The sequence below is a fragment of the Erythrolamprus reginae genome, chromosome 2, assembly GCF_031021105.1.
Source record: "Erythrolamprus reginae isolate rEryReg1 chromosome 2, rEryReg1.hap1, whole genome shotgun sequence".
Lineage (NCBI taxonomy): Eukaryota > Metazoa > Chordata > Lepidosauria > Squamata > Dipsadidae > Erythrolamprus > Erythrolamprus reginae.
Window position 1 is genome coordinate 198,490,724 of NC_091951.1, and position 27,650 is coordinate 198,518,373.

Here is a 27,650-nt window from a genome sequence, read left to right on the forward strand (position 1 = left end):
GCTGCAGCAATGAAGGCCCTAGTGCTCGCTCTCCTCTTCCTCTTCATTGCAGCCAATGAAGCAAAAGTATTTCAAAAGTGTGAATTGGCTTCACTTTTGAAAAGAAATGGCATGGATGGATATAGCGGGGTCAAACTGGGCGATTGTGAGTTTACTCTTTCTATCTCTCTATTTTAGCCTGGTCTAGGTTTTCAAGAGGGATGGGTCCTTGGAACCTTCCTTAGTTGGGGGAAGAATGATTGAAGATGGTTAAATACTCTGTACAAGAAACCAGGATAGTTTTTCATTTATAACAATAACTTTTTATACTCCTTTGCTGGTTTGCTTCCTTTCAGGGATCTGCATGGCTTATCATAAGAGCAGATACAATAGCCGAGCTGTCGGGCCCCCAAACACGGATGGCAGTCGTGACTATGGGATTTTCCAGATAAACAGCCGCTATTGGTGCAACAATAACCAGGGCCCTACAACTAATGGCTGTAATAAGCCTTGCAGTGGTAAGGCACCTAGTATATGGAATACAGAATATCTTGATGAAGCAATGCAAGAGTTGTTAGGAGAACCATTAAGATAAAGTTGATGAGAAAAAAAATTATAATTCAGTCCTGGGAAAGAAAGAAACATCCAAAAGTGGGATTTTCCAGATAAACATCTGTTGGTGGTGCAACAATAACCAGGGTCGTACAGCTAATGGCTGTAGGAAGCTTTGTAGTGGTAAGTACTTAGTGTACAGAAGAAAGGAATGCAAGAGTTGTTAGGAGAAATGTTAGACATTAAAGGACTGAAAATAAAAGGACAAGAATATAAGATTCAGGCATTTGCCAATGACCTAGTATTTAATATAGAAGATCCCATTGAATGTGGTGGGAAATTATTGGATGAAATTACCAAATTTGGGAAAGTAGTGGGATTAAAAATTAATAAACAGAAGACCAAAATATTGACATAAAATTGATAAATAAAGAAAAGAAAATATTAGAAAATAAATTAGAATTAAAAATTGTAAAAAGAGTTAAATATCTAGGCATAAATCTGTCCTCAAAGGCAATAACAATTAAAGAAGACAACTATACAGTATTGATTAAAGAAATTTGAACAATATTAGAAAAATGGAACAAATTACCGATCTCTCTCATGGGAAGAATTTCTGTAATTAAAATGTCCATTCTCCCTAAAATACTATATTTATTTAGAACAATTCCTGTTATCTTTAAAAAAAAAACTTCTTTCAAAAACTTAATAAAATAATAACAAAATTTATCTGGGCAGGGAAAAAACCAAGGATGAAAATACAGTACTTGCAGGACAATATAAAACAAGGAAGTTTCGGGCTACCTGATTTTGAGCTACATTACAATGCATCAATTATAGATTGGCTAAAAGACTGGATTAAATTAGAGAATAAACGATTACTATTATTAGAAGGCCATGACTTGGTGGTAGGGTGGCACGCCTTTCTATGGGACAGGAAGGATAGAACCCATAAATATTTTAGGCAGCATATTATTAGAAATTCAATCTACGATGTATGGACCAGTATTAAAAGAACACATTATCCACAAACCCCACAATGGTTTTCAAGTATGGAGGCTATAATGCATCCCAACACAAAAGACTTAAATAAAATGGTTAATTATTATCAATTACTGGAGGGAAGAGGTGAACTGAGTACAAGGGAGCAATTAGAAAAAATGGAATAAGAATAGATTGGTGGCCATACAATCAAATAAAATCATCAAGAAGATAAAAGAACAAATGGGATACAAAAAGGAGAAGTAGAACTGGATAAAACAATATTAGGTCCAGATAAGAAAATGATTTCGAAACTCTATAAGTATTTTTTAAACTATAAAATGAAGGATTATATAGTAAAAATAATATTCATAGTTGGGGTAGAAATTTTGGTTATAGTGTAAACCTAGACAAATGGGATACAATATGGTCCAGAAATTACAAATTAACAAAATCGACAGCATTCAGGGAAAATCTGTACAAAATGTACTATAGATGGCACCTCCCTCCAGCAAGACTAGCACAAATGTATACCGGGATAAATCCACAATGTTGGAGATGCAAGGAACACTTATTACCACATTTGTTGGACCTGCCAAAAAATAAAGAAATTTTTGATTAAAATACAAGATTGGCTAACGGATATATTTCAAATTAAAATAAACAGAAGACCAGAAGACCTTTTAGGAATAATAAACCAAAAATTAGACAAAAATAAGTATTACCGACTGATATATATACTGACTGCAACTAGAATGGCGATAGCCCAATGCTGGAAACAACCTAACCCACCAGAAGACTCGCTAATAATAAAAAAAAAATGGATTGTGCAAAACAAAAATGACTCCGATTATGATAAAACACGGAACTCATTTTATGATTGGTTTAAGAGGAGAAATAGAAGTTTAAATTAAAATATGATGTGTTAAGACATGTATTTATTGACATCATATTGAGATATGATGCATATACAACTATTTTGTGAAGACAAAATCTTTATGTAATTAAATTAATTAACAAAGAGTGTACAGAAGGCAGTTAAAAAATAACAACAACAAAGAAGACATTGATAACCAAAAAGAACAATAGTGAATACCGATGGTTCTATTCACCAGAAAATAATTTGATATTAGAAAAGATTGTAATTTTCCTCCTCCCAAGAGGATATTGATATTTTTCTTTGTGTTATTTGTATTGTTGTAATTGTCCATTGTATATTTCTGTATTTTTCTTGTTTTGATTTTGTTGTTGATGTTTTCTATTTGTTTTGATGTGTATTTTTTCTTTCCTTTTTTTTGCAAATATTGCAAATGTACAAATGTATATACGTTTTTGGTTATACTTTTTAATACAATTTAATAAAAAGAGAAATGTTAAGATAAAGTTGATGAGAAAAGAATGACAATTCAGTCCTGGGAAAGAAAGAAACATCCAAAAAGTGAAAATCACTCTGGATTCTGTTTGGTGTAAAAGGTGGGAGGAAGAAGTTTCGACAAGTTTTCAAAATTCTGTTATTGTTATTTTTGCTCTTGATGTTATGATGTAGTATCCCTGTAAAGCTTACAGTGTTTTTTCCTGATCTGATCTACTACCAAGGGCTAATACTTATTACAATGGAAAAGAAAAAAAAGTCCCCAATAAGTCAGGTGAAATTTTTGAAGGGGAGTTTTAGTCCTTCTCCTTTAGTGCTCTTTATACTTATTCAATTTTGTCCAGTGCTTCACGAAATTTGGCATTGAAACATCCTGCCTCTCAAAGTACTTTCAACTTCCTGCTTGGGTTATCTGTGATAGTATCTAGCCACCCTATTTTCTGTTGGCCTCTTACCCTTCCTCAATCTGCTCCTCCACTTTGTACTCTATTTCCCAAATTGTCACAAATCCATTAACTTCCTTCACACAGCCCTATCTCACTTGGGCCTCCACACCCCCATCACACCATTAGTCAATGTCTTGCCCAGAGGCACAAGTTAAAGGCAGCAATTTCAGCACTAGAACTCTAACTAGCAAGGAACCTGATCCAGTGTTCTCTGCCCTTTGTCAGAGAAATCTGGTTCTTGGTGAAACAGTTCTTCTCTCACTCCTATCTATGAGTGCAGAAAGACAGTCAGGAAGTTTGCATTAAGAGATTCCTAGTGCTCTACACTTTTCAGACTTGTTACTCTATAGAGTTAGAGGTATTTCATGGTATTTCATGCTCTACAACAGCTGTATAAAAAGTAGGTTAAAGAAGTGAATGCATTACATAATAACTATTGAGGTCCTATACCTAAAATAGATTTTTTTTTTTTAAAGAAAAATCTGGCTTTTGACATATTCTAATTTGTCTTTCCTGGCAGCTTTTATAAATGATGACATCACAGATGATATTGTTTGTGCTAAGAGAATTGTGCGTGATCCCCAAGGGATGAATGCCTGGTGAGTCAATCTTTCCTTAACATCTTCCACTTGCAACATTAGGGTAGCAATTGAACTGTCTTGGAAGTTAATTATAATTTTTTTAATTATTGTACAACTTTTAATCTTGATGATAAAATACAATTTCTGAATATGGAAATTTGTATTTTTCTTGCTACATTTGCATTCTGGTTGCATTAGAATAGGAGTTTTACTGTCATTTATACTCACATTATAAGTAGACTGGCACATAGGTTATTAGTGGGGTTTGTTGATACCTATTATATCGGGATAATTTATTTCCCATCTATTATCCACTTTTGTGCTTCTCAATTGTTTTAAAATCTTTTATCACGGGTTCACCATTAGTACCAAGTTGGGGCAAGTGGCAGAAGAATTTTGCAGATGGCCTTTTAAAACACCAGGGCTCTGATCCCATGGGGGGAGCTCTACAGGATCAGAGAATTGATACATAAAGAATGCAGTGATAAAAATGGAGAGAGATATTTTGTGAAGCCTCCAATCATAGATTGAATAGGAAAGGGGATTGCAGTAACATATAGTTAGATGAAAAACTGTTAAACTGGGCATCTAGAACCAAACAATAATGGTATGATGTGCTCAAAACTTAGAATAATTGAAAAGTTACTTTACTGTGTGCCCTTCTAAAGGATTCTATGATATGGGGTTGGATTTTGTGATTCCTCTGGTGCTCACCAAAGATTTTTGAACTCCCCTTAGCTCTAGCTAGTACAGATCGTACCTAGGATATGTGGGAACTAAAGTATCTCTCGTGCATTACTGGCCTATAGGCTTTATTTTGACAAGCAGAAAGTTAGGACTATTTAGCTAAAACAAAAAAATGTTGGATTTTTCTATTTCAAATGTTGAAGTAGATTTACATAATCAAACAAACAATTATGCATGTGGTTTGGAAAGACATGCAATATTCTTATTCTTTTTTTAAAAAATAATTTTTATTAGTATATGTTCTGCCGGCGTGTCTCAACTGCCTGTAATTACAGGGTAATTAGTCCAGGAAGACACACACCACACGATAAAAGGAAAACCCAAAAGGTTTTATAAACAGAAAAGCAGAAACAGCTCCCTTTTTAAATGTCAAAGGGATTTTCTGGTACACACAAGGCACAGGTTAAATGCAGTCCAATTGCTCACCAAATAACTGGGAAATTGAGTCCAATTCTAAAGTCCAGAGAGTCTACACACACAATCCTGAACAGCAAAAACCACTATCTTGACGAAACAATGAATCAGATAAACTGCCATGAGGCTAAAACACCAGGCTGCTCTTTTTATCTGTAGCACTAATTACAGCAGCCCCACCCAACCACAGGTGGCCTCATTTTCTCTTGTAATAATCCTTCAGTTGTTGTCTCCTATGCATCACTCTACGCATGCGTGGATGTGTCATTAATTCTTGTTCAGAATCCAGGGATGATACAGATGACTGATCTCCTCCTGGGCTGTCTACCAAACTCCCCTCTTCCCTGTCACTCACACTTCCTTGGTCAGAGGAGATTTCGTCGGCAGATTCTCCCCCACATCCACCTCCCCCACATCCACCTCCACATCCACCTCCCCCACATCCACCTCCCCCACATCCACCTCCACATTCCTTGGGGCAGGAGCTGGGCCAGAGCTAACCACAACAAGTATATATTAGAGGAAAAAAGAGGAAAAAAACATACAGAAAACATTATGAAACACAAACAAAAAAAATCTACAAAACATACATACATTAACACCTATTAATCATCTTACGGTATACAGATCGACTTTTATTCTTTGTTTTTAAACTTTTCCATTTGTTCTTGTCCTAATTTAGATTATTTTATATTAATTGGAAACTTAGTTATGTCACCCATTATTCATATATATATTTCTAAGTATTAATACTGATATTATACGATTTCCTATTTATTTATTCTTATCATTTTGTGAATATTTCCCCATATTCAACGTATCATTTGGTTCTCTTTTGTAAAGCCACTTTGCTCCTCAAAGTCCAAATTTATTAAACATATCATATTGGCACATGTGATGTGATGAAAATTGTTAAGGAGTATGTATATGACCCTTGAGTCATCAAGGAGATATGAGTAATTATTCAGTCATACAAAAACAGATATTAAAGTTCAATTAAAATTAATGTTTTCTTTTAGAAATAGTACAGTCAAGTTAAACAGTTCGGTCATACACATTCAAGCCAGTCAATATCACTCAATACAATGATAATACAGTGTTCTCTTGATTTTCGCGGGTTCGAAGTTCGCTGGTTCGAAGTCCATGGTTTTTCAAAAATATTAATTAAAAAATACTTTGCGGTTTTTTTCCCCTATACCATGGTTTTTCCCACCCGATGACGTCATATGTCATTGCCAAATTCATCTGCCTTTAATAAATATATTTTTTAATAAACTTTAATAAATAAACATGGTGAGTAATAATCTGAATGGTTGCTAAGGGAATGGAAAATTGCAATTTAAGGGGTTTAAAGTGTTAAGGGAAGGCTTGTGATACTGCTCATAGCCAAAAATAGTGTATTTACTTCCGCATCTCTACTTCGCGGAAATTCAATTTTTGCGGGCGGTCTCGGAATGCATCCCCCGCGAAAAGCGAGGGAACACTGTATTACAAGCCTGTCTTTGTCTTACATATCAGACATACATTACAACTTACAAATACATCAAGCTATCATCGAGCTTACTACATCAGTCACAGTGAATCAGAAGAAAGAGCATAGATAGCAGAGAGAGAGAATGATGCATGTTCTACGTGTTCTACATTTAGGCAAGAAAAACAAATTGCACAAGTACAGTATATGTGGTACCTTGCTCAACAGTAGTAACTGTGAGAGGGATCTGGAGACCTAGTGCACAACCATTTAAATATGAGCCAGAAGTGTGCAGCAGCTACCAAAAAAGCTAACGCAGTTCTAAACTGCATTAACAGAGGGATAGAATCAAGATCACATGAAGGCACTTTACAAGGCCTTGGTAAAGTCACACTTAGAATACTATATTCAATTTTGGTCGCCACGATGCAAAAAGGATGTTGAGACTCTAGAAAAAGTGCAGAGAAGAGCAACAAAGATGATTAGGGAACTAGAGGCTAAAACATATGAAGAACAGAGAGTCCTCATTCCTGAGAGTGGCCTAGTCTTCGGTTCCTATCATACTATCATTTATTTCAATAAATTTGCCTCTTTCGGCAGTTTTCACAGGTGATGGCATCACAGATGATATTGCTTGTGCTAAACAAATTGCGAGTGATCACACAGGGTTAAAGATCTGGTAAGTCAATTTGTCATTAACATCTTCCCCTTTAAGATTGGGTAACAACTGAATTTGTAGTCATAGAAGTTAATAGTCTTTCTTTAGACTATTGTACAAATTATAGCATTGGTGCAGGGGTGGGCCACTGCCCGGATGTGGGGGGGGGGGGGGTAGCGAAAATGGAGCTCTACCCCAGAGCACCCATTTGCACTGAAAGATGTTGAAAGAAAATGCAGGGCGTCCAGCATAAGCCACGCCCACATTGTGGTAGTAAAAGGTTTGGTAGCCCTTCGCTGATTTGGTGGTAAAATATGTTTTCTGAATATGACGAGCTGTGTTGTGAGCCGCCCCAAGTTTACGGAGAGGGGTGGCATACAAATCTAATAAACAAACAAACAAATAAATAAAATTTTTTTTATTGCTCTATGTACATTCTGCTTGCTTTAAAGTATGGCTTTGTATTTTGGTTTAAAATATGGTTTAACAGTATACTGAGACACAAAAGTAGGAGCTGTTGATGCTGATTACAGCTGTATTATTCCTTCCCAGGCATTGCACTTATGGGCTTTAAAATCTGGGGTTTGCAACACAGTAGGGACAGGTTGCAGAAGAATTTGGAAGACGGCCTTTTAATCACCAGGATTTTGACCCTATGCACAAGCTGCCCAGGATCAGACAACTGGATCTATAAGCATCAAAGTAGTGAGAGAAGCAGGGAGAGAACATTTGTGAAGCCTCCAAGTAGGGGTTGGCCATTCCCAGAATGGGGGGGGGGGATACAATTCTGGTAGCGGAAATGGAGCTGCATGTGCAGCTCCATCCCCGCCGGCCATGCACGCACCATGCATGCATGCAACTGGGGAAATTCCAGTGAAAATCACTGGCTTTTTGCTTCCGTGCATGCACAGAAGCAAAGAAATCAGCGTTTTTCACTGAAATCTCACTGCATGAGGGATGTTCGTGCTAGATTTCAGTTACTGCACATGCACAGCAACTGAATCTCCCTGCATTGCCTAGAGCAGCAGAGCCCCAGCCATGCAGGCAGCAGCAATAGTGGCGCCACTGAGTTCCAGCTGCCGTGCCTGCTCCCTGTGCCCCATCTTCTTGGCATGATGAGGGCAAAGCAGGAAGAGGGTACTACTGCTGCTGCAGGAAGGTGAAGATGCAAAGGAGCAAGAAAGCACACGGCCTTGGCTCTTCCCCAAAAGTTAAGGGCTGTGGCTGTATATGTTGTGAGTCCCGGGGCTAGGTGGGCTGTGAGCACCAGGGCTGCGAATGCCAGGGCCGCAAGCACCAGGGCTGAGTGGGGAGTGAGCACCGTGGCCGTGAGTGCTGGGACTGGACTTACCTGAAGTTGACACCTCCCCTAACTACTGCTTTATGTATGGTTTGATTAAGGTTGTGTGATTATTTTATTAATAAGGGTTTTTAAATTGTGTTTTTAAATATTGGATTTGTACATTGTTATTATTGTTGTGAGCCACCCTGAGTTCTTGGAGAGGAGCAGCATACAAATCTAATATATTATTATTGTTATTATTTTATTTTATTTTATTTTATTTTATTACTTTACTTTACTTTACTTTACTTTACTTTACTTTACTTTACTTTACTTTACTTTACTTTACTTTACTTTACTTTACTTTTTTATTGGATTTGTATGCTGCCCCTCTCTGTAGACTCGGGGCGGCTAACAATAGTGGTAAAAACAACATGCGACAATCCAATACTAAAACAGCTAAAAACCCTTATTATAAAACCAATCACACATACAAACATACCATACATAAATTGTGGAAGCCTAGGGGGAAAGAATATCTCAGTTCCCCCATGCCTGAAGGCAGAGGTGGGTTTTAAGAAGCTTACAAGGAGGGTGGGGGCAATTCTAATCTCTGGGGGGAGTTGGTTCCAGAGGGCCGGGGCCGCCACAGAGAAGGCTCTTCCTTTGGGTCCCGCCAAATGACATTGTTTAGTTGATGGGACCCTGAGAAGGCCCACTCTGTGGGACCTAACTGGTCGCTGAGATTCGTGTGGCAGAAGGAGGTCCCAGAGATAATCTGGTCTGGTGCCATGAAAGGCTTTATAGGTCATAACCAACACTTTGAATTGTGACTGGAAACTGATCGGCAACCAATGCAGACTGCAACCAATGCAGACTGCGAAGTATTGGTGTAACATGGGCATATTTAGGGAAGCCCATGATTGCTATCGCAGCTGCATTCTGCACGATCTGAAGTTTCCAAAAACTTTTCAAAGGTAGTCCCATGTAGAGAGCATTACAGTAGTCGAGCCTCGAGGTGATGAGGGCATGAGTGACTGTGAGCAGTGACTCCCGATCCATATAGGGCCGCAACTGTTGCACCAGGTGAACCTGGGCAAATGCCCCCCTCGCTACAGCTGAAATTGTCTTGAAAGTGAATTATCTTTCCTTTGTTGTACTATTGTACAACTTTAACATTGGTGGTAAAATATAGTTTATTGACATGACCTTTTTTAATAGCTATACTTGCATCCTGGTTGTTTTAAAATATGGGTTTAATAATATTTTGAATTTGGGTTTAAATCCTGATTTAAAATAGATTGGCACACAGTTTAGCAGGATGAATGTTGATGCCTATTATACCTGGATAATTTATTCCCAGTAATTTGACATTCCTTATCCAGTTTTGTGCTTGTCGGTTATTTATAGATCTTTTTAAACACAGGTTCAGCATCAAGATTTAACACCCAGTTGGGACAGGCAGGAAAAGAATTTGTCAAATGGCATTTTAAACATTAGGATTCTGATCTCATGAATGAACTCCAAGGGATCAGAGAACTGGATCTGTAAAGAACCTAATAGTGAGACAAGCAGGGAGATATCATTTGTGAAGCTTTCAATTGAAAAGGGCTCTGCAACAGCAGATTATTATACAGGAAACTCTTAAGCTAGCAATCAACATTTAAAAGCAAATCATGTGGTCAACAATTAGTATTATGTAACAATTGCTCTGGTTTTGAGCAGGATTTTATGACCTGTCTGGTGCTCACCCAATACTTTGGAAATTAAGTATCTTTAGCCCTGGCTAACATGGACTCTGGCAAGTTTATGTTGGAGCCTGGAATCCAATGTGTCTGTTGGGCATCAGTGGCATGTAGAGTGCCATATGAGAAATAGAAACTATTTTAGCTAAAACAATTATTTTCCTTTGATTTTAACTTGGGAGAAAAATGATTTATTGAAAAAATTAGCTCACCTTGAAACTACCTGGCTGTCTTGAAGCAGAGTTACAGCATCAAAAAAATAAGCATGTATGTGATGTAGAAATGAAAGCAATTCTTACTTCTAGGGTTGGCTGGAAAAATAACTGCAAAGACAGAAATCTGTCTAAATGGACTCGTGGTTGCAACCTCTGAGATTGCCAATCCTCCATTTCTTACATAAGCAACATTTAACAACACGAGTCTCTGCTTGCACCTCATATCGCAAGCAACTCATATCGCAAGCAACTGTGTTATTTTTGCCGACGATGTTAAACTTTTCAACACCACTGACAACACATTTACTCTCCAAAAAGACCTTCACTTTGTCTCAGATTGGTCTAACACCTGGCAACTTCAAATATCAACCAACAAATGCTCTACCCTCCACATTGGCAAAAAGAATCCAAACCTCATATATAAACTGAATAAACAAATTCTCACAGCCAACCCACACTCAGTAAAAGACCTTGGAATACTAATATCAAATGACCTAAGTGCTAAAGCCCACTGCAACAATATCGCCAAAAAGGCTTCTAGAGTTGTTAACCTGATCCTACGTAGCTTCTGCTCCGGCAATCTCACACTACTCACAAGAGCCTACAAAACTTTTGCCAGACCCATCCTTGAATACAGCTCATCTGTCTGGAACCCATCTCATCTGTCTGGAACGTCCAAAGATATTTCACCAGAAGAGCCCTTCACTCCTCACTCGAAACAGAATACCCTACGAAAATAGACTAACAATCCTGGGTCTAGAAAGCTTAGAACTACGGCACCTAAAACACGATTTAAGTATTTCCCACAAGATCATACCGGTCAATGACTATTTCAGCTTCAACCGCAACAACACAAGAGCACGCAACAGATTCAAACTTAATATTAATCGCTCCAAACTTGACTGTAAAAAATATGACTTTAGCAATCGAGTTGTCGAAGCGTGGAACTCATTACCAGACTCAATAGTGTCAACCCCTAACCCCCAACATTTCTCCCTTAGACTATCCGCAATTGACCTCTCCAGGTTCCTAAGAGGTCAGTAAGGGGCGTACATAAGTGCACTAGTGTGCTTTTCATCCCCTGTCCAATTGTTTAATCTCATATATCTTTTCTTCCTTTCATATATCTTCTCCTCTATTTTTATATCTTTTCTTCTATCCTTTTCTTTATGTATAATACTACATGTCTATTCTCTTTAATATGTATTGTGTATTGGACAAAATGAATACATAAAATAAATAAATAAATAAAAACATAAATACAGAGACAGACAGACAGACAGACACACACACACACACACACAGAGAGAGAGAGAGAGAGAGAGAGAGAGAGAGAGATCCAAGGTTATCCACATTCTTATCAACTAGGATGGCAAACACTCATCAGAAGCTGCCAGACTTGATCCAAAGATGGCTGAAAGAGTGGATGGGCTTGTGCATCTTTTGTAACCGAAAAATCTAATCTAATCTGCTCAGCTCTACTCTGTTTTGCTTTATGGATTGACAAGACCTGCAGTTATATCAGTGATGGAGAACCTTTTTTCCCTCCAATGCCGAAAGAGCGTGGGCGCAGGCTATCATGCATGTGTTAGTGCCCACATGCATAATTCAATCCCTAGGGAGGCAAAAACTGCTTCCCCCATCCCTCAGAGGCTCTCTGGAGGCTGGAAACAGCCTCTTTTCCAACTTCTGGTGGGTCCAGTAGGCTCGTGTTTTGCCCTCCCCAGGCTCCAAAGGCTTCCCTGGTAAGAGGTGCAAAAGACACAAACATTCATAATAATGACTCAAAGTCACTGGTAAGATGCTCAAGAAGTCAAGATTTTTCAAAAGAGAGCAGAATTAAGACTGTGTGGGTCTCAAGAAAGCCAGTTTCTTAGCAGTAGCAAGCACCATAATCTCTTAACCAATTTCACTGAGAGAGCTGCCAACATGGACTAAAAAGCATGATTCTGCCTGTGTAAATCCTTTCTCTATATAAAAATGTTTTGCTTTGAAATATCTGCATGCAATTCTCCCTTTGTTCTGCTTCTTAGGCCCGAAGCATAACACTTGCTTTCCATACACTCTGAACAATTAGGTTCTTTGCACAGATATGATGATTTTTAAATGGTTTCTGGGTGGAAAAGACGAAAAATCCTTGCTTTTTAAAATCTTTGAAAATTGCTTCAATAAAGCAAGTTTTATGCATTATGGCCTGCCCTGTTTCATGCTTTACTTATTTCATTTTCATTTTTCATTATTCCTATATAATAGATCTGGTTACCAATCATTTCTATGGAAGAGCAGACCTGTGCAACGAAATGCATCATTGATTCAAAGCTTGGTGTCACTTAACAAAGAACCAGATGCATCTCTTCATACAATACTAATAAACTATCTTGAAATTCTCATATGAAAACCCTAGATTAACATCCAAGGTCATACAGATGCTTTGGCTAAACTCCTGTTTTATTAAGGCTTGGTATTTGCTCCATAATATAAGTAAAAATCGTTATGAATTTAAAAATTGGTGGCCATCTTCTTCCTATCCATTCACCTGTCAAATAAGGGAACATCCAAACAAGGGAGCAGCGGCAGCAAATGAATGAAACAGGCCAAATTAATGTGAATTCTTCTGTTTCAAGGTCTGGATTTCATCTTCTCACAAAGTCTAGATATGCTTTTCTATTAAATCTAGTCTATTTTGTGCAGCCTCAGTTCCAGGATGTAATCAACAAGTCATTGTCCATCTGTGATACCTGCATATGGAGATATTTGAAAAATACTAAGCAAGATTCAACCTGTAAAATCTTCCAGTCTGTAATAATTTTAACTAGACAGAATGCAGATTCCTTTTTGAGATTTCATTCAATGGGATTTGCAGTACTGCATTCTAGTGAGAATTGAATGCCAGGCTAATCTGTATTTCAAGGACCCAGGAGAAGAGCAGAAGAAAAGAAAGGACGGGCGGGTGTACGGTAGATCTGTGTTAAAATTGTGAACTAGATATACTTTCAGTATATCTAATATTTAAGATTATAGTTAAATAAGAGAAAGTGTTGAATAAATCAAGGTAAAGAGGTTTTAATAAAGCCAGTCTAATTTTAGTATATGTATTGATGTCTCATACATCTATTAAGAAAAGAAAGAAAGATTGGATACCAGATTTGTATCTGTTTGAATATATACAATTCTTAACATTTATTAGGCAAGTTGTTCTTTTTTTCCTAACCAACAGTAGAAGGGATCCCAACAGTTGTTGAATGAGGACTCAGTATTATTTCTAATTACCATAGTTAATTTAGTCATTTCCACACAGTATTTGATTTTTCCTATTATTAAGTCATCTTGGGGTATGTCTTCGTTTTTCCAGCATTGCGCAAGTGCTAATCTGGCTGCTGTAGTTATATGGATAATTAGATGGACTTGATTTTTAGAAAGATTCTGTCTTAGAATGCCTAAAGGCAGGGGTCCCCAAACGTTTTACACAGGGGGCCAGTTCACTGTCCCTTGGACTGTTGGAGGGCCGGACTATAAAAAAACCTGTGAACAGATTCCTATGCACACTGCACATACCTTATTTATTTCTCTCTCTCTCTCTTGCTCTCTTGCTTTCTTTCTGTCTCTTGCTCTGTCTTTCTCACTCTCTCTCTTGCTATCTCTCTTCCTCCTTCCCTCCCTTTCTCTCTCCCTCTCTCCCCCTTCCTTCCTTCCCTCCCTCCCTTCCCTCCCACCTTCCTTCCTCTCCACTTCTTTCCCTCACTCTTTTTCCCTTCTATTTCCCTTTTCTTTCTTTCTCTCCACTTCTCTCTCTCTCTTTTCCCTTTTTCTCCCTCCCTCTTCTCTCCCCGCGGAGGACTCACCCGACAAGCCTCCACCCTCCGACACTGGACTCCCATTCAATCCACATTCAGAAAACGGGAGCTAGCAACTCAAAGAGGAGGAGGAGGCGTGTGTGTGCATGTATGTATGTGTGTTGTGCCCAGCTCGGTTTTCAGCAAGCCTTACTTTACCTCGGGTGAGATGAGATTGAGGGGGACGTTCTCACTGCTTTTCCAGTGCGGCCTTGAAAAAGACCCGTGGGCCAGATAAATGGCCTCCGCGTGCCGCATGTGGCCCGCAGGCCGTAGTTTGGGGATCACTGCCTAAAGGGAAGCATTCTGGTGTTTTATCAAGTTTCAAATTCAAAATTTCATCTAGCCAAATTCATATTTTCTTCTTTCCTTTTTTCTTCTTCTGTATGTTTATATGTTTGTCGATGTTTTTTGTTTATTTGTCTCTGTCTATTGTCAAATGCATATTGTTTAAACTATAATTCGACAGGATCATTGTTTTAATCTCTAATTACCCATTTTTTGCATTTCTTTTTTCCTGTAATTTGACATATCTATACTGTTAATTGTAACCAATGCATTTATTGTATATTCGTAAATAAAAACTTTTTAAACATTTTTTTTTAAAAAGGACCCAGGAGGATTCAGCTGTTAATTTCAGCAGAACTAGATGTGTCTTCAGTCTTAAGTTCCCATAGCCAAATGTAGCTCATTTTGTTCCCCAATAACTCTAAATCTGTGTCGCAATAACTCAGGACCACTGGTGGCTCTTCCTGGAAAATTTGGAAGCTATCTGAATACAAGTAACAATGTTTAAAACAAAAAGGAATAATTTGGAACCATGTAAAAGTTGATATGGAGAAGTGCAGAATACACAAACATTGATAACAATGATTCCAATTCAGAAATGGAGTCATGTCACTAAGGGCCAGTAATGAGGAAGTAGAAAGGGGTTCATGGTCTTTTAAAAGAGAGCAGGGTGGAGGCTGTGTGGATCTTGGAGAATAATAATAATAATCTGAGAAGGCTGCTGGGAGAGGCAAAATAGAAAGTTATTTCCAAATATTTGCATAAAATTAATATATAAAGCAGAAAAAAATAAGAGAGAAATTTTGGGCGATATTTTATGAATGGCTGGAGAGTTAAGACCATAGTTCCCTCTAAGCTGAGCAGTGAGCAATCGCTCACTTAAAAATCATCACCAACTCAGAGTTTTCCAAACCTGCCCAGAAGCCGAGAGGGAAAGAGTGAGAGGGAAGGAGAGAGAGAGGAAGAGAGGAAGAGAGAGAAACAGATAGAAAAAAGAGAGGAAGGAAAAGAGAAAGAAAAAGAATGGGAGTAAGGAAGAGAGAAAGAAAATCAAAATCTAGTTTGAAACTAGCTCAACTATTTAAGTGGCATTTTGATATTGATAGAGTTGCCCTATTATGAGCTCACTGTTATCACAGTACAGTATTTTATTTTGAAATTCTCTGAGGCAAAACAGGGTGGTTTTTTTATTTGTTTGTTTGTTTGTTTGTTTGTTTGTTCATTCGTTGGTTCGTTGGTTCGTTGGTTCATTGGTTCGTTGGTTCGTTGGTTCGTTGGTTCGTTCGTTCGTTCGTTCGTTCATTCATTCATTCATTCATTCATTTATTCATTTATTTATTTATTTATTTATTTATTTATTTATTATTTCTGTGCCGCTCAGTCCCGAAGGGACTGCCGCTCAGACACTACTTTTCCACCCACCCCCCAAAAAAATTAGAGGGAACACTGGTTAAGACTTTCCTGCTTTCTGGGATCCAAGACGTATTACTGTGTAATAGATCAGATCAGAAATATAAGTACAGAACTTTTGCAGATAAAAACCAGTGCCTTGAATTCCCTGCCTCTGCTGCCCACTTCATGACCAGATCTGGCTTCTGAGTAGTCTTCTGCAACAAACTATGTAGAGTTCACTGCATACCATGAATAATTTACAAAGCCTGGTTGCTTTTTCAGATGATGGTGGGAAAAATTTTCAGATGATGGTGGGAAAAATTATTTACTGTATATTGTCACTAAGAGCTGACAGAGAATTGATGACACATAATCAATCTATGTTGTTTTGACGAATCAATGAATTTTTACTATAGCAATTCATTTTATCTGTATTTCTTCACCACGGCCACAAATCAAACAAGTTAAATTAAGTTTAAAGAATTCAAGATAATGTTTCAGAAAGTTTTTTTTTAAATAAAGTATCCTGGTAAGAGTTACAGTTGCTAGAAGGTATGAATTCATTGAGCACCCATGTCAGATTCTCTTATAAAAGCAGAAAATACAAAATTAGAACCTCATCCCCACTTTTCTAGCTCTCCCCCTTTATGTACCATTAAGGAGGATACTAAGCCAATGAAAGGAAATAAAATAAAGTTATCTGAGTAATTTCTGTATGTTGCATTTCTCCACAAACTTCATGAGATGGAAAAAAAACCCATTCAAAGAAGAGTTGTATAGAAGCAACCAAACAGAAAAATCTACCAAAGGAGAGAGAGAAATGTCTTTGGAATGGAGGTCCAAAAAAATAAAAAAAGGCAGCAGTCACCACACAAAAAATGCCCTCTTCCTTTTCCACATACGTCACATGCAAAACATATTAAAAAATGATACAGCTTCAATCATGAAATTGTGTCCATCACTTGTTCATTTTTGGCACTTCATTCACTTTGACCCAGGATCTCTCATGGAGCTAAAAATGCTTTCCTCACATATTTTTTAATTTCAGTTTTGCTTCTTACAAAATTTTGCTTCTTAAAAAAAAAAATTTCTTCCTCTTTCTCCTCAACACCCTCTCTTGATCCGTTTTTGCTTCAAGTTTGGAAATTACTATTGCTACATACTTATCATTCGCTCTTGAGTTTCCACTTTCACAAGCTGAGACTATAAAATCCAGTAGCTGCACCAGAGAAGTCAGAACATCTCCTCAAAGAAGCTGTAGCAATGAAGGCCTTAGCTCTCACTCTCCTCTTCCTCTTCATTGCAGTCAATGAAGCAAAAATATATGAAAGGTGTGAATTGGCTGAACTTTTGAAAAGAAACGGCATGGATGGATATTCTGGGGTCCAATTGGGCCATTGTGAGTTTACTCTTTCTATCTCTCTATTTTAGCCTGGTCCAGGTTTTCAAGAGGGATGGGTCCTTGGAACCTTCCTTAGTTGGGGGAAGAATGACTGAAGATGGTTAAATACGCTGTGTAAGAAACCAGGATAGTTTTTCATTTATAGCAGTAGCCTTTTATACTCCTTTGTCTGTTTCCTTTATTCCAGGGGTCTGCATGTCTTATCATGAGAGCAAATACAATAGCCAAGCTGTGGGACCACCAAATACGGATGGCAGTCGTGACTATGGGATTTTCCAGATAAACAGCCGCTATTGGTGCAACAATAACCAGGGCCCTACAGCTAATGGCTGCAATAAGCCTTGCAGTGGTAAGATACCTAGTATACAGAATAAAGTACAGTACCTTGATGAAAAGAATGCAACAGTTGTTAGGCGCTTTCAAAATTCTGTTATTGTTAGTGTTGTTGATATGCTGTAATATTCCTGCAAAACTTATAGTGTTTGTTTCCTGATCTGACCTACTACCAAGTGTACCTATTACACTAGAAAATGAGAAATAGGTAAGGTGAATCTTTTGAACAGGAGTTATAATCCTTCTTCTCCTTTAGTGCTGATGTCTGCCGTTGAACCATTTTGCCTCTCAAAGTTCCCGCTTGGGTTCTTACCATCTCAAGGTTCCTGCTGGGTTATCTGTGATAGTATCCTATCCACCATATTTTCTTACCCTTCCTCAATCTTCTCCTCCACTTTGTACTCTATTTTCCAAATTGTCACAAATCCTTTAAGTTCCTTCACACAGACATATCTCATTTTGGGCCTCCACACCACCCACCACACGGTTAGTCAATGTATAAAAATTAGGTTATAGAAGTGAATGCATTACATAATGACAATTGATGTCCTACAATTTAAATTCCACTTGGGTAAGGATCTGCTTTAAATAGCAATATTATGCAAGTCTTTGGAATTTTTTTTAAAACATCTATTTGTCCTTCCTGGCAGCTTTCACAAATGATGACATCACAGATGATATTGAGTGTGCTAAGAGAATTGTCCGTGATCCCCAAGGGATGGATGCCTGGTAAGTCAATCTTCCATTAAAATCTTCCACTTGTAACATTGGGTAGCAATTGAACTGTCTTGAAAGTTAATTATCTTTCTTTAAATTATTATACAACTTTTAACCCTGATGGTAAGATACAATTTCTTGAATATGGCAATTTGTATTTTTCTTGCTAGAGGGGTTGGTTGATGCCTATTATAGCTGGACAATTTCTTCCCAATAATTTCCCATCTGTTGCCCACTTTTGTGCTTCTCATTTGTTTTAAAATCTTTTATCACAAGTTCAGCATTGGAGTTTGGTATAGAATTGGGGCATGTACCAGAAGAATTAACAGATGGCCCTTTAAACACAAAGGCTCTGATCCCATGGAAGAGTTCAACGGGATCAGAGAACTGGTAAACAAAGAATACAGGGAGAGAATCCGGGAGAAATCATTTGTGAAACTTCCAATCCAATCCAAAACGGGCTGCAGCCTATTTTATTTTCTTCTGCATATGCATAGAACCTGAATTTCCAGCATGCACATGAATCATCATATTTGTTTTGGATTTTTTAAAATTATTATTATTATGGTATTTGTTGCCACTGTGTATGAGTGCGCCTGCTGTGAAGGAGGAAGTGAACCAGCAGTGGGGTAAATTAGAACCCACCCCTATATTGGAACCAAAGTATCTCTTGGGCATTACTAGTCATATAGGCTTTATTGTGACAAATTGAAAGTTAGGACTATTTTAACTAAAATTAAAAAAAATGTTGAATTTTAGTCTGGTGGAAATGAATTCATTGACAAACCAGCAAAGAACTTTATCAATCAATATACAGGAAAGATGAATGGAAGATAGGTGCCGCTGGCTATCTGGGAATTCCTGTCTCCTGCTTGTGGGAGAAGGACTTGGACTAGAGACCTCCAATGTCCCTTCCAATTCTGTTATTCTCATATTCTGTTATTCTTGAAGTAGGTTTACATAACCAAACAAACAACTATGCATGAGATTTGGAAAGACATGCAATATTCTTATTCTTACTTCTAGGGTTGCCTGGAGGAACCACTGCAAAGGAATAGATGTGTCGTCATTCATTAGGGGCTGCCGGCTCTGAGATGGAGGAGCCTGCATTTCTCTTCTACATTTCTCCTCTTGTGATTAAAATGATACTATTTCTTACATAATTTATCTTTCATAATTTGATTCGAAGCATGTACCCACAAGTTGAGAAGAACACGTTTCTCTGCATACAAATAATGATTTTAAATTACTTTTAAACTCTTCAAATATTGCTTGAAAATGTTCAATAAAATGGGTATTGTGTATTTTGCAATTTTCATCTCATCCTTCATTATTCTCACATAACTGAACTGGCTATTAATCTTTTCTATGGCAGTGGAGAACTGTGTAATCAAATACATCACTGGTTCAAAACTTGGCATCACCTAAGAGAGATCTTGATGCATCTCTTCATACAATATGAGTGAACTACAGTAGAAACTCTGGTCACGACCATAATTTATTCTATTACTTTGATCACAAACTGATTTGGTTATGAATAAAAAGGAAAAAAGGTAGTCTGGAAAAAGAAGAACTGGGCAAAATGTGGGGAAACAGATTAGGTATGGGGAAATTCGTTGAGAAACAGGCATTCTGGGAAGATTGTCTTTGCAAATGAATGGATGAATGAATAGACAGACAGACAGAGAGAGAGATAAATCTTTGAAATCAAATATCTTTAGTTTTTTTACATAATCATTAAACATGATAAAATGTCCCCTAATGTTGTTTATTCCTTTATTCGACTTCTATGTCACGCAATCCCAAAGGACTCAAGGCAGCTTACAATAATAATATAAATAGAAACACAAATAGAAATACATTTGAAGAGTCTTCATACATTCTAGATAATTTATTCTGGTCTCATCTAGTAAAGGGACATCATTTAATAAAAATTTTCCTGGAGATCATAACAAAACATCTGAATCGAGGTGGTGCAGTGGCACAGTGGTTAGAGTGTAGTACTGCAGGCTACTTCAGCTAACTTCTGTCTGCTGTTCAGCAGTTCAAATCTCACCAGCTCAAGATTGACTCAACATTCCAATATTTGGAAGTGGGTAAAAGGAGGACCCAGATTGTTGGTGTCAATATGCTGACTTCTAAATAGCTTAGAGAGGGCTGTAAATGAAGCGGTTGCTATAATGTGAATTCAACCCTTTTGACTGTCTATTTTCCTACTGATTATCTGTATTACCAAAATTCTTATTCCACTTTATCATGCATTCTTTAATCTGTTCCTCTTATGCTTCAAATATCAACAGGTTTGTACATTTTTATAATTACAATTCATGTTCATCATCAAAACATGATTATATTTCAAATTCTAGCTCTCGACTTTATACTGTCTTTGTAAAATCTGTTTTAAATCTTTCAGTTGACTGAAAGATTTATTTCAGTCAACTGAAAATTTATTTATTATTATTAGTTTAATTTTAATTAAAAAATAATTGACAATTATATCTATCTGCTAATCATTACACTCTTGATCTGATTTTAAATACCCTTTGAAGATTTTCCAATGTTTGATATGTCAGCTATTTATCTTTGCCAGTTCTTTTCCATAACATGCTTCTTGAGCTTTGAGACTTCAAGGTATTTGTGGCTACAACTTGGGTTTATATTTATTATATTTATATTATTTTTGAGGGAAGGGCAACTTCTGACAGTTGTGACAACTGAAAAAACCCAACTGCATTTCCTCATGGTAACTTGAAGTTACTAACTTCCTTTATGAATTAAGAGAAGCATGGAAAGTCCCCAAGGTTGTAGGCTGCTAGAGAAAGAATTTTATTGAACACAATAAAAGGTAGAATATGAATAGAACTGAGCTGAAATCTAATATGGATTTGTTTAGCTGTTTCTATTCTACTTCTCTGAACACAGCTTACAATGAATGAGAAGAATTTAAAACCTCATAGTGGTTGTCACGGGGAGGTGGAAAATACACAAAAATTCATAACAATCAAGCCAATTTAGAAGTGATGTCATTGAGACCTACGTAGTAATGAGGAAGCAGAAAGGGGCTCTGGGTCTTTTAAAAGAGAGAAGAGTGGAGGCTGTGTGGATCTCAAATGTGAGGTCAGATTCCTGATTTCTGGGATACAAAATATATTATTGTACTGTTAAATAGATTAGATGTGAAATATCCCAAACCAGTTAGATCTTACTAGACAGACAGACAAAATTTGAGGCAAGGTAGAGTTGCAGGAACGAACCAAACTTATTGCAATTCAATTAAAATTAAATTATATTAATGAAATTTAAGATTGTGTTTCAGAAAGCGTTGAATAGCAGTAACCTTAGCAATAGCATTTATATTTATATACCACTTCATAGTGCTTTAACCTTCTTTAAGCGGTTTACAGAGAGTAAATATATTGCCCCCAACAACCTGGGTCCTCATTTTACCAAGCTTGGAAAGATGGAAGGCTGAGTCAAGCTTGAGCCTACCGAGATTTGATCTGCTAAACTGCTGGCAGCTGGTGATCAGCAGAAATAGCTTGCAGTACTGAACTCCAACCACTGCACCACCAAGGCAAGTGAAGAACCCTGTTAAGAGTTGCAAATTCCTAGAATGCATTAATTCATTGTGCAACCATGTCAGATTCTCCTGTATGTTTCAAGTGCAAGAAATCAGGAATCAAGGTTGTTCAAATGAATGCAAATTTATTGCATGCAACTGAATTAAATAAGGACTGTTGTGGGCACAAAGGAATTCCAGCTTGATGATATATTTAACCCTTCCCAGTCTGGTATTCTCCTGCAATATTATCCAGAAATACAAAATTAGAGCTTCTTTCCCACCTTTCTCTTTCTATATAAAACACAATTCATTGGGTTAATATAATATATTGCTTGTCTTCACAAACTTTATCAGACAAAAGAAATATATGCTGAGACACAATTGCAGTGGAAAAAACAAACAGAAAAATTCAAATAAGCTTTTGGTCCTGTTTTATTAAAGCTTGGCGTTTGCTCCATAATATAAGTAAAACTCGTTCTAAATTTAAAATTTGGTGGCAATCTTCTTCCTATCCATTCACCTGCCAAATAAGGGAACATCCAAACAAAGGGGACAGCGGCAGCAGATGAATGAAACAGGCCAAATTAATGTGAATTCTTCTGTTTCAAGATCTCATCTTCTCACAAAGTCTAGATATGCTTTTCTATTGAATCTAGTGTATTTTGTGCATCTTCAGTTCCAGGATGTAATCAACAAGTCATTGTCCATCTGTGATACCTGCATATGGAGATACTTGGAAAATATTAAGCAAGATTCAACCTGTAAAATCTTCCAGTCTGTAATAATTTTAACTAGACAGAATGCAGATTCCTTTTTGAGATTTCATTCAATGGGATTTGCAGTACTGCATTCTAGTGAGAATTGAATGCCAGGCTAATCTGTATTTCAAGGACCCAGGAGGATTCAGCAGAACTAGATGTATCTTCAGTCTTAAGTTCCCATAGCCAAATGTAGCTCATTTTGTTCCCCAATACCTCTAAATCTATGTCTCAGTAACTCAGGACCACTGGTGGCTCTTCCTGGAAAATTTGGAAGCTATTTATCTGAATAAAAGTAACAATGGTTAAAACAAAAAGGAATAATTTGGAACCATGTAAAAGTTGATATGGAGAAGTGCAGAATACACAAACATTCATAACAATGATTCCAATTCATGTCACTGAGGGCCAGTAATGAGGAAGCAGAAAGGCATTCATGGTCTTTTAAAAGAGAGCAGGGTGGAGGCTGTGTGGATCTTGGAGAATAAGGACAGTTTCCAGCTTTCTGAGATCCAAGACATATTATTGCTTAATAGATCAGATCAGAAATTATTTTTATTATTATTATTTATTATTATTTATTTGATTTGTATGCCGCCCCTCTACGCAGTCTCAGGGCGGCTCACAGCAATGATAAAAATAATATACAGTAACAAATCTAATATTAAAGTTTAAAATAAAAATTTTACATTAAAAAGCCTAAAAAAACCCAGTATATAAAAAAGCATACACACAAACATATCATACATACAGCTATATAGGCAAGTGGGGATGTCTCAGTTCCCCCATGCCTGACGGCAGAGGTGGGTTTTAAGAAGTTTACAAAAGGCAAGGAGGGTGGGGGCAGTCCTGAACAACTCTGGGGTGAGCTGGTTCAAGAAGGTCGGGGCCGCCACAGAGAAGGCTCTTCCCTTGAGTCCCGCCAGATGACATTGTTTAGTCGACGGGACCTGGAGAAGGCCAACTCTGTGGGACCTAACCAGCCGCTGTGATTCGTGCGACAGAAGGCGGTCTTGCAGATATCCTGGTCCAGTGCCATGAAGGGCTTTATAGGTCATAACCAACACTTTGAATTGTGACCGGAAACTGATCAGCAGCCAATGCAGGCCGCGGAATATTGGCGAAACGTGGGCAGATCTTGGAAGCCGCGCAATGGCTCTCGCAGCCGCGTTTTGCACAATCTAAAGTTTCCGAACACTTTTCAAAGGAAGGCCCATGAATAGAGGATGCAGCAGTCGAACCTCGAGGTGAAAAGGGCATGAGTGACAGGGAGCAGTGACTCCCGATCCAAATAGGGCCACAACTGGTTCACCAGGCAAACCTGCGCAAACGCCCCCCTCGCCACAGCTGAAACATGTTTCTCTAATGTGAGCTGTGGATCCAGGAGGACACCCAAGTTGTGGACCCTCTCTGAGGGGGTCAGTAATTCCCCCCCCCAGGGTGATGGACGGACAGATAGAATTGTCCTTGGGAGGCAAAACCCACAGGCACTCCATCTTATCAGGGTTGAGTTTGAGTATGTTGACACCCATCCAGACCCCAACAGCCTCTGGACAACGGCACATCACTCCCACTGCTTCGTTGAGTGGACAAGGGGTGGAGATGTACAGCTGGGTATCATTGGCGTACTGATGATACCTCACCCCATGTCCTTGGATGCTCTCACCCAGCGGTTTCATGTAGATATTAAATAGCAGGGGGAGAGGACTGACCCCTGAGGCACCCCACAATGGAGAGACCTAGAGGTCAATCTCGAACCCCCCACTAACACCGACTGTGAGTCTGCGACCGACCAGAGAGGTAGGAGGAGAACCACTGAAGAACAGTGCCTCCTACTCCCAACCCCTCCAGCCGGCGCAGAAGGATACCATGATCGATGGTATCGAAAGCCGCTGAGAGGTCAAGAAGCACCTGGACAGAGGATAAACCCCTGGCCTGGGCCCGCCAGAGGTCATCCCTCAATGTAACCAAAGCAGTTTCTGTGCTGTAACCGGGCCTGAAACCTGACTGTTGAGGGCCTAGACAATCGGCTTCTTCCAAAGACAGCTGGAGCGCCACCACCTTTTCAACAACCTTCCCTATAAAGGGAAGGTTGGAGACTGGACGATAGTTATTAAGTACAGCTGGGTCCAGGGATGGCTTCTTGAGGAGGGGGCGCACAAGTGCCTCCTTGTATGGAGCCAGAAAGAACCCCCTCCCCAAAGAAGCATTGACAATCTCCTGGACCCAGCTCCATGTCACCTCCCTGCTGGCTGAGACCAGCCAGGAGGGACACGGATCCAGTAAACAGGTGGCGGAACTCACAGCTCCAATGGCCTTGTCCATCTCATCAGGTGTCACCAGATCAAACTCTTCCCAGACACGTGGACAAATATGTGCCCAAGTCACCTTGACTGACTCATTGTCAGTCGACTCTGCTATCCAATCGGAGTCAAGGTCCGCCTGGATCAAAGCGACTTTATCAGTGAAAAAAGTCCTTGGCACTACTCTGAAAGGGCTCCCCAACTCCCCCCTGGTTAAGAAGGGAGCGGGTCACCATAAACAAAGCGGCCGGGCGAGATTCCGCTGATGCAATCAAGGTGGGATGATACGCGCATCTTGCCGCCTTGAGCACCACTTTGTAAGTCTTAATATGAGCTCTTACAAGTGTTCGATCAGATTCTGACTTACTCTTCCTTAATCGCTTCTCTAGATATCTCTTCGTGCATTTCAACTCCCGGAGCTCCTCGTTGAATTATGGAGCTCTATGGGGTCTAGTGCTGGGGAGAGGTCGCAATGGCGCAATCCGGTCAAGAGCTTCCGCTGCAGCCTTGTTCCAGGCTTCAGCAAGAGACTCTGCTGAACTGTGGATGAGTGTATCTGGAATAACCCCAAGCCCCCTCTGAAAGCCTTCTGGATCCATCAGGCATCTGGGGCGGAACCTGCTAGTCGGTTCCGCCTTCCTGCGGGGAAGGATTGGAGCCAGGAAGTCAAGCCACAATAGAAAATGGTCTGACCATGACAAAGGCAACATTTCTAAGTCCCTTAGTCTCAGACCATTACTCAGTTGCTCATAGAGGAATACCATGTTGGGTGCATGTCCCCCCTCATGAGTCGGATCCTGTACTACTTGAGTTAGGTCCATGGCTGTCATAGTGGCAATGAACTCCTGCGCTAGCCCAGAGGTTTCACTGAGCAACGGTAGGTTAAAGTCCCCCAAGACATTAAATCTGGGGAACCCTACCACCAGCACGGCTATCTCCTTGAGCAGCACAGGCAGGGCTGTTGACATGCAACTGGGAGGCAGGTACATGAGTAACAAGCCCACCTGAACCCCTAAGTCCAACTTCACCAGAAGGGACTCGCAAACCGCAATCTTTGGAACAAGGAGTCTACGCAGGCAAAGGCTCTCTCTGGCTATAATTGCCACTCCCCCCCCTTCCCTGGGGTCGGGGCTGATGCCGTACCTGAAATCCGGCTGGGCAAATTTCAGAGAGAGGAACTCCTCCCTCCGGGCCCAGCCAGGTTTCAGTCACACATGCCAGGTCGGCCTCCTCATCCAGGATCAAAACCCGGATGAGGAGAGCTTTATTTACCACCGACCTGGCATTGAGTAGCAGCAGCCTGAGCCCAGGGCCAGAATTACACTCATCACAAGTGGCTTGAGTTGAGCTAATGGAGTCGGAAGAAGGAATCGCTACTAAGCAGCGATCCCTGCTTCCCCTGGAATGGCTAGCTCCATGGCTCCCGCCATATCTGCCTCTCCCCAGCAAGACTGGGTTTTTCTGGCCCTCTATCACCCCAGGGATAGGTGCCACCTCCCCTCCTGCCTCTCCAGCGTCAGGTGTGCCAAGAATTTCATTTGTACTGTATCCATTCACCTCATAAATACTATAATCCCACCCACCCACCCCCTCCCATCCACCCCCCTCCCATCCACCCCCATTCATTCCACTCCATTCATTCCAATAGTTAAAAACATCCATCCCTAAAAACCCCAATAATTAATTTAAAAATATAGATTAATTAAAACAATAGTTGCTAATTAATTAATTAAATTAATTAAATATAAACATAAAACAGGTAAATATAGGAATAGCTATATATAAAAATATAGACAAGATAGGGCTTTTGCAGATAAAAAACAGTGCCTTGAATTCCCCAGGAACCAAGTGGAAATTAACTAACCCTGTCTCTGCCTCTGCTGCCCACTTCATGACCAGATCTGGCTTCTGAATAGTCTTCCGGGAAAACCTATGTAGAGTTCACTGCATACCATGAATAATTTACAAAGCCTGGTTGCACAATTCAGCAATTTCAGATCACGGGGGGAAAAAAAATATTTACTGTATATTGTCACGAAGAGCTGACAGAGACTTGATGACACATAATCAATCAATGTTATTTTGAGGAATCGGTGAACTTTTACTCTAGCAATTCATTTCATCTGTATTTCCTCAACTTGGCAACAAACAAAACAAATTAAATTACCATATATACTCGAGTATAAGCCGACCCGAGTATAAGCTGAGGCACCAGTTTTGCCACAAAAACTGGGAAAACTTATTGACCCGAGTATAAGCTGAGGTTAGAAAATACAGTGGCTACTGGTAACTTATGAAAATGGAAACCAATAAAATTACATTAATTGAGAAATCAGTAGATTAAATGTTTTAGAATATTTATTTTAAAGAAAACCAGTAAACTAGCTCTGTAAATTTAAAAGAGGGTAAACAAAAGCAATCTGGTAATAACAATAAATTAAAAAATAAAAAAGTAGCTCACTTAGCAACCAAGCTAAAACCTATTTCTAAACCTAACCCAGGGCTCTTTAAACTTGACAGTTTTAAGAGTAGTGGATTTCAACTCTCAGAATTCCTGCACCAGCCATGCTACCACAAGAGTGGGAGTTGAAGTCCACAAGCCTTAATCTTTTCAGGTTT

At 39.0% G+C, this 27,650-nt stretch overlaps 2 protein-coding genes across 2 annotated transcripts; both read left to right on the forward strand.

Annotated features, from left to right (window-relative positions):
• On the forward strand, nt 1-10,600 carry LOC139161665 (lysozyme C-1-like). The gene is made up of 4 exons (XM_070741099.1): nt 1-145; nt 336-497; nt 3,851-3,929; nt 10,534-10,600. Exons 1-4 carry the CDS (start codon nt 10-12, stop codon nt 10,598-10,600), a joined length of 444 nt encoding a protein of 147 aa, XP_070597200.1. The 5' UTR covers nt 1-9.
• Nucleotides 10,601-17,208: 6,608 nt separating this feature from the next.
• Nucleotides 17,209-19,694, forward strand: LOC139161661 (lysozyme C-1-like). The gene is made up of 4 exons (XM_070741097.1): nt 17,209-17,355; nt 17,546-17,707; nt 18,342-18,420; nt 19,435-19,694. The coding sequence occupies exons 1-4, from the start codon at nt 17,220-17,222 to the stop codon at nt 19,499-19,501; spliced, it is 444 nt and encodes a 147-aa protein (XP_070597198.1). The 5' UTR covers nt 17,209-17,219; the 3' UTR covers nt 19,502-19,694.
• The last annotated feature ends 7,956 nt before the right edge of the window (nt 19,695-27,650 follow it).

Excerpts from the sequence above, each read along its gene's own strand:
- LOC139161665 (XM_070741099.1), top strand. The coding sequence starts at position 10 with ATGAAGGCCCTAGTGCTCGCTCTCCTCTTCCTCTTCATTGCAGCCAAT. Across the intron at positions 146-335 it reads CGGGGTCAAACTGGGCGATT|GGATCTGCATGGCTTATCAT; the intron begins GTGAGTTTACTC and ends GCTTCCTTTCAG. Across the intron at positions 498-3,850 it reads CTGTAATAAGCCTTGCAGTG|CTTTTATAAATGATGACATC; the intron begins GTAAGGCACCTA and ends CTTTCCTGGCAG.
- LOC139161661 (XM_070741097.1), top strand. The coding sequence starts at position 17,220 with ATGAAGGCCTTAGCTCTCACTCTCCTCTTCCTCTTCATTGCAGTCAAT. Across the intron at positions 17,708-18,341 it reads CTGCAATAAGCCTTGCAGTG|CTTTCACAAATGATGACATC; the intron begins GTAAGATACCTA and ends CCTTCCTGGCAG. Across the intron at positions 18,421-19,434 it reads CCCCAAGGGATGGATGCCTG|GGTTGCCTGGAGGAACCACT; the intron begins GTAAGTCAATCT and ends TCTTACTTCTAG.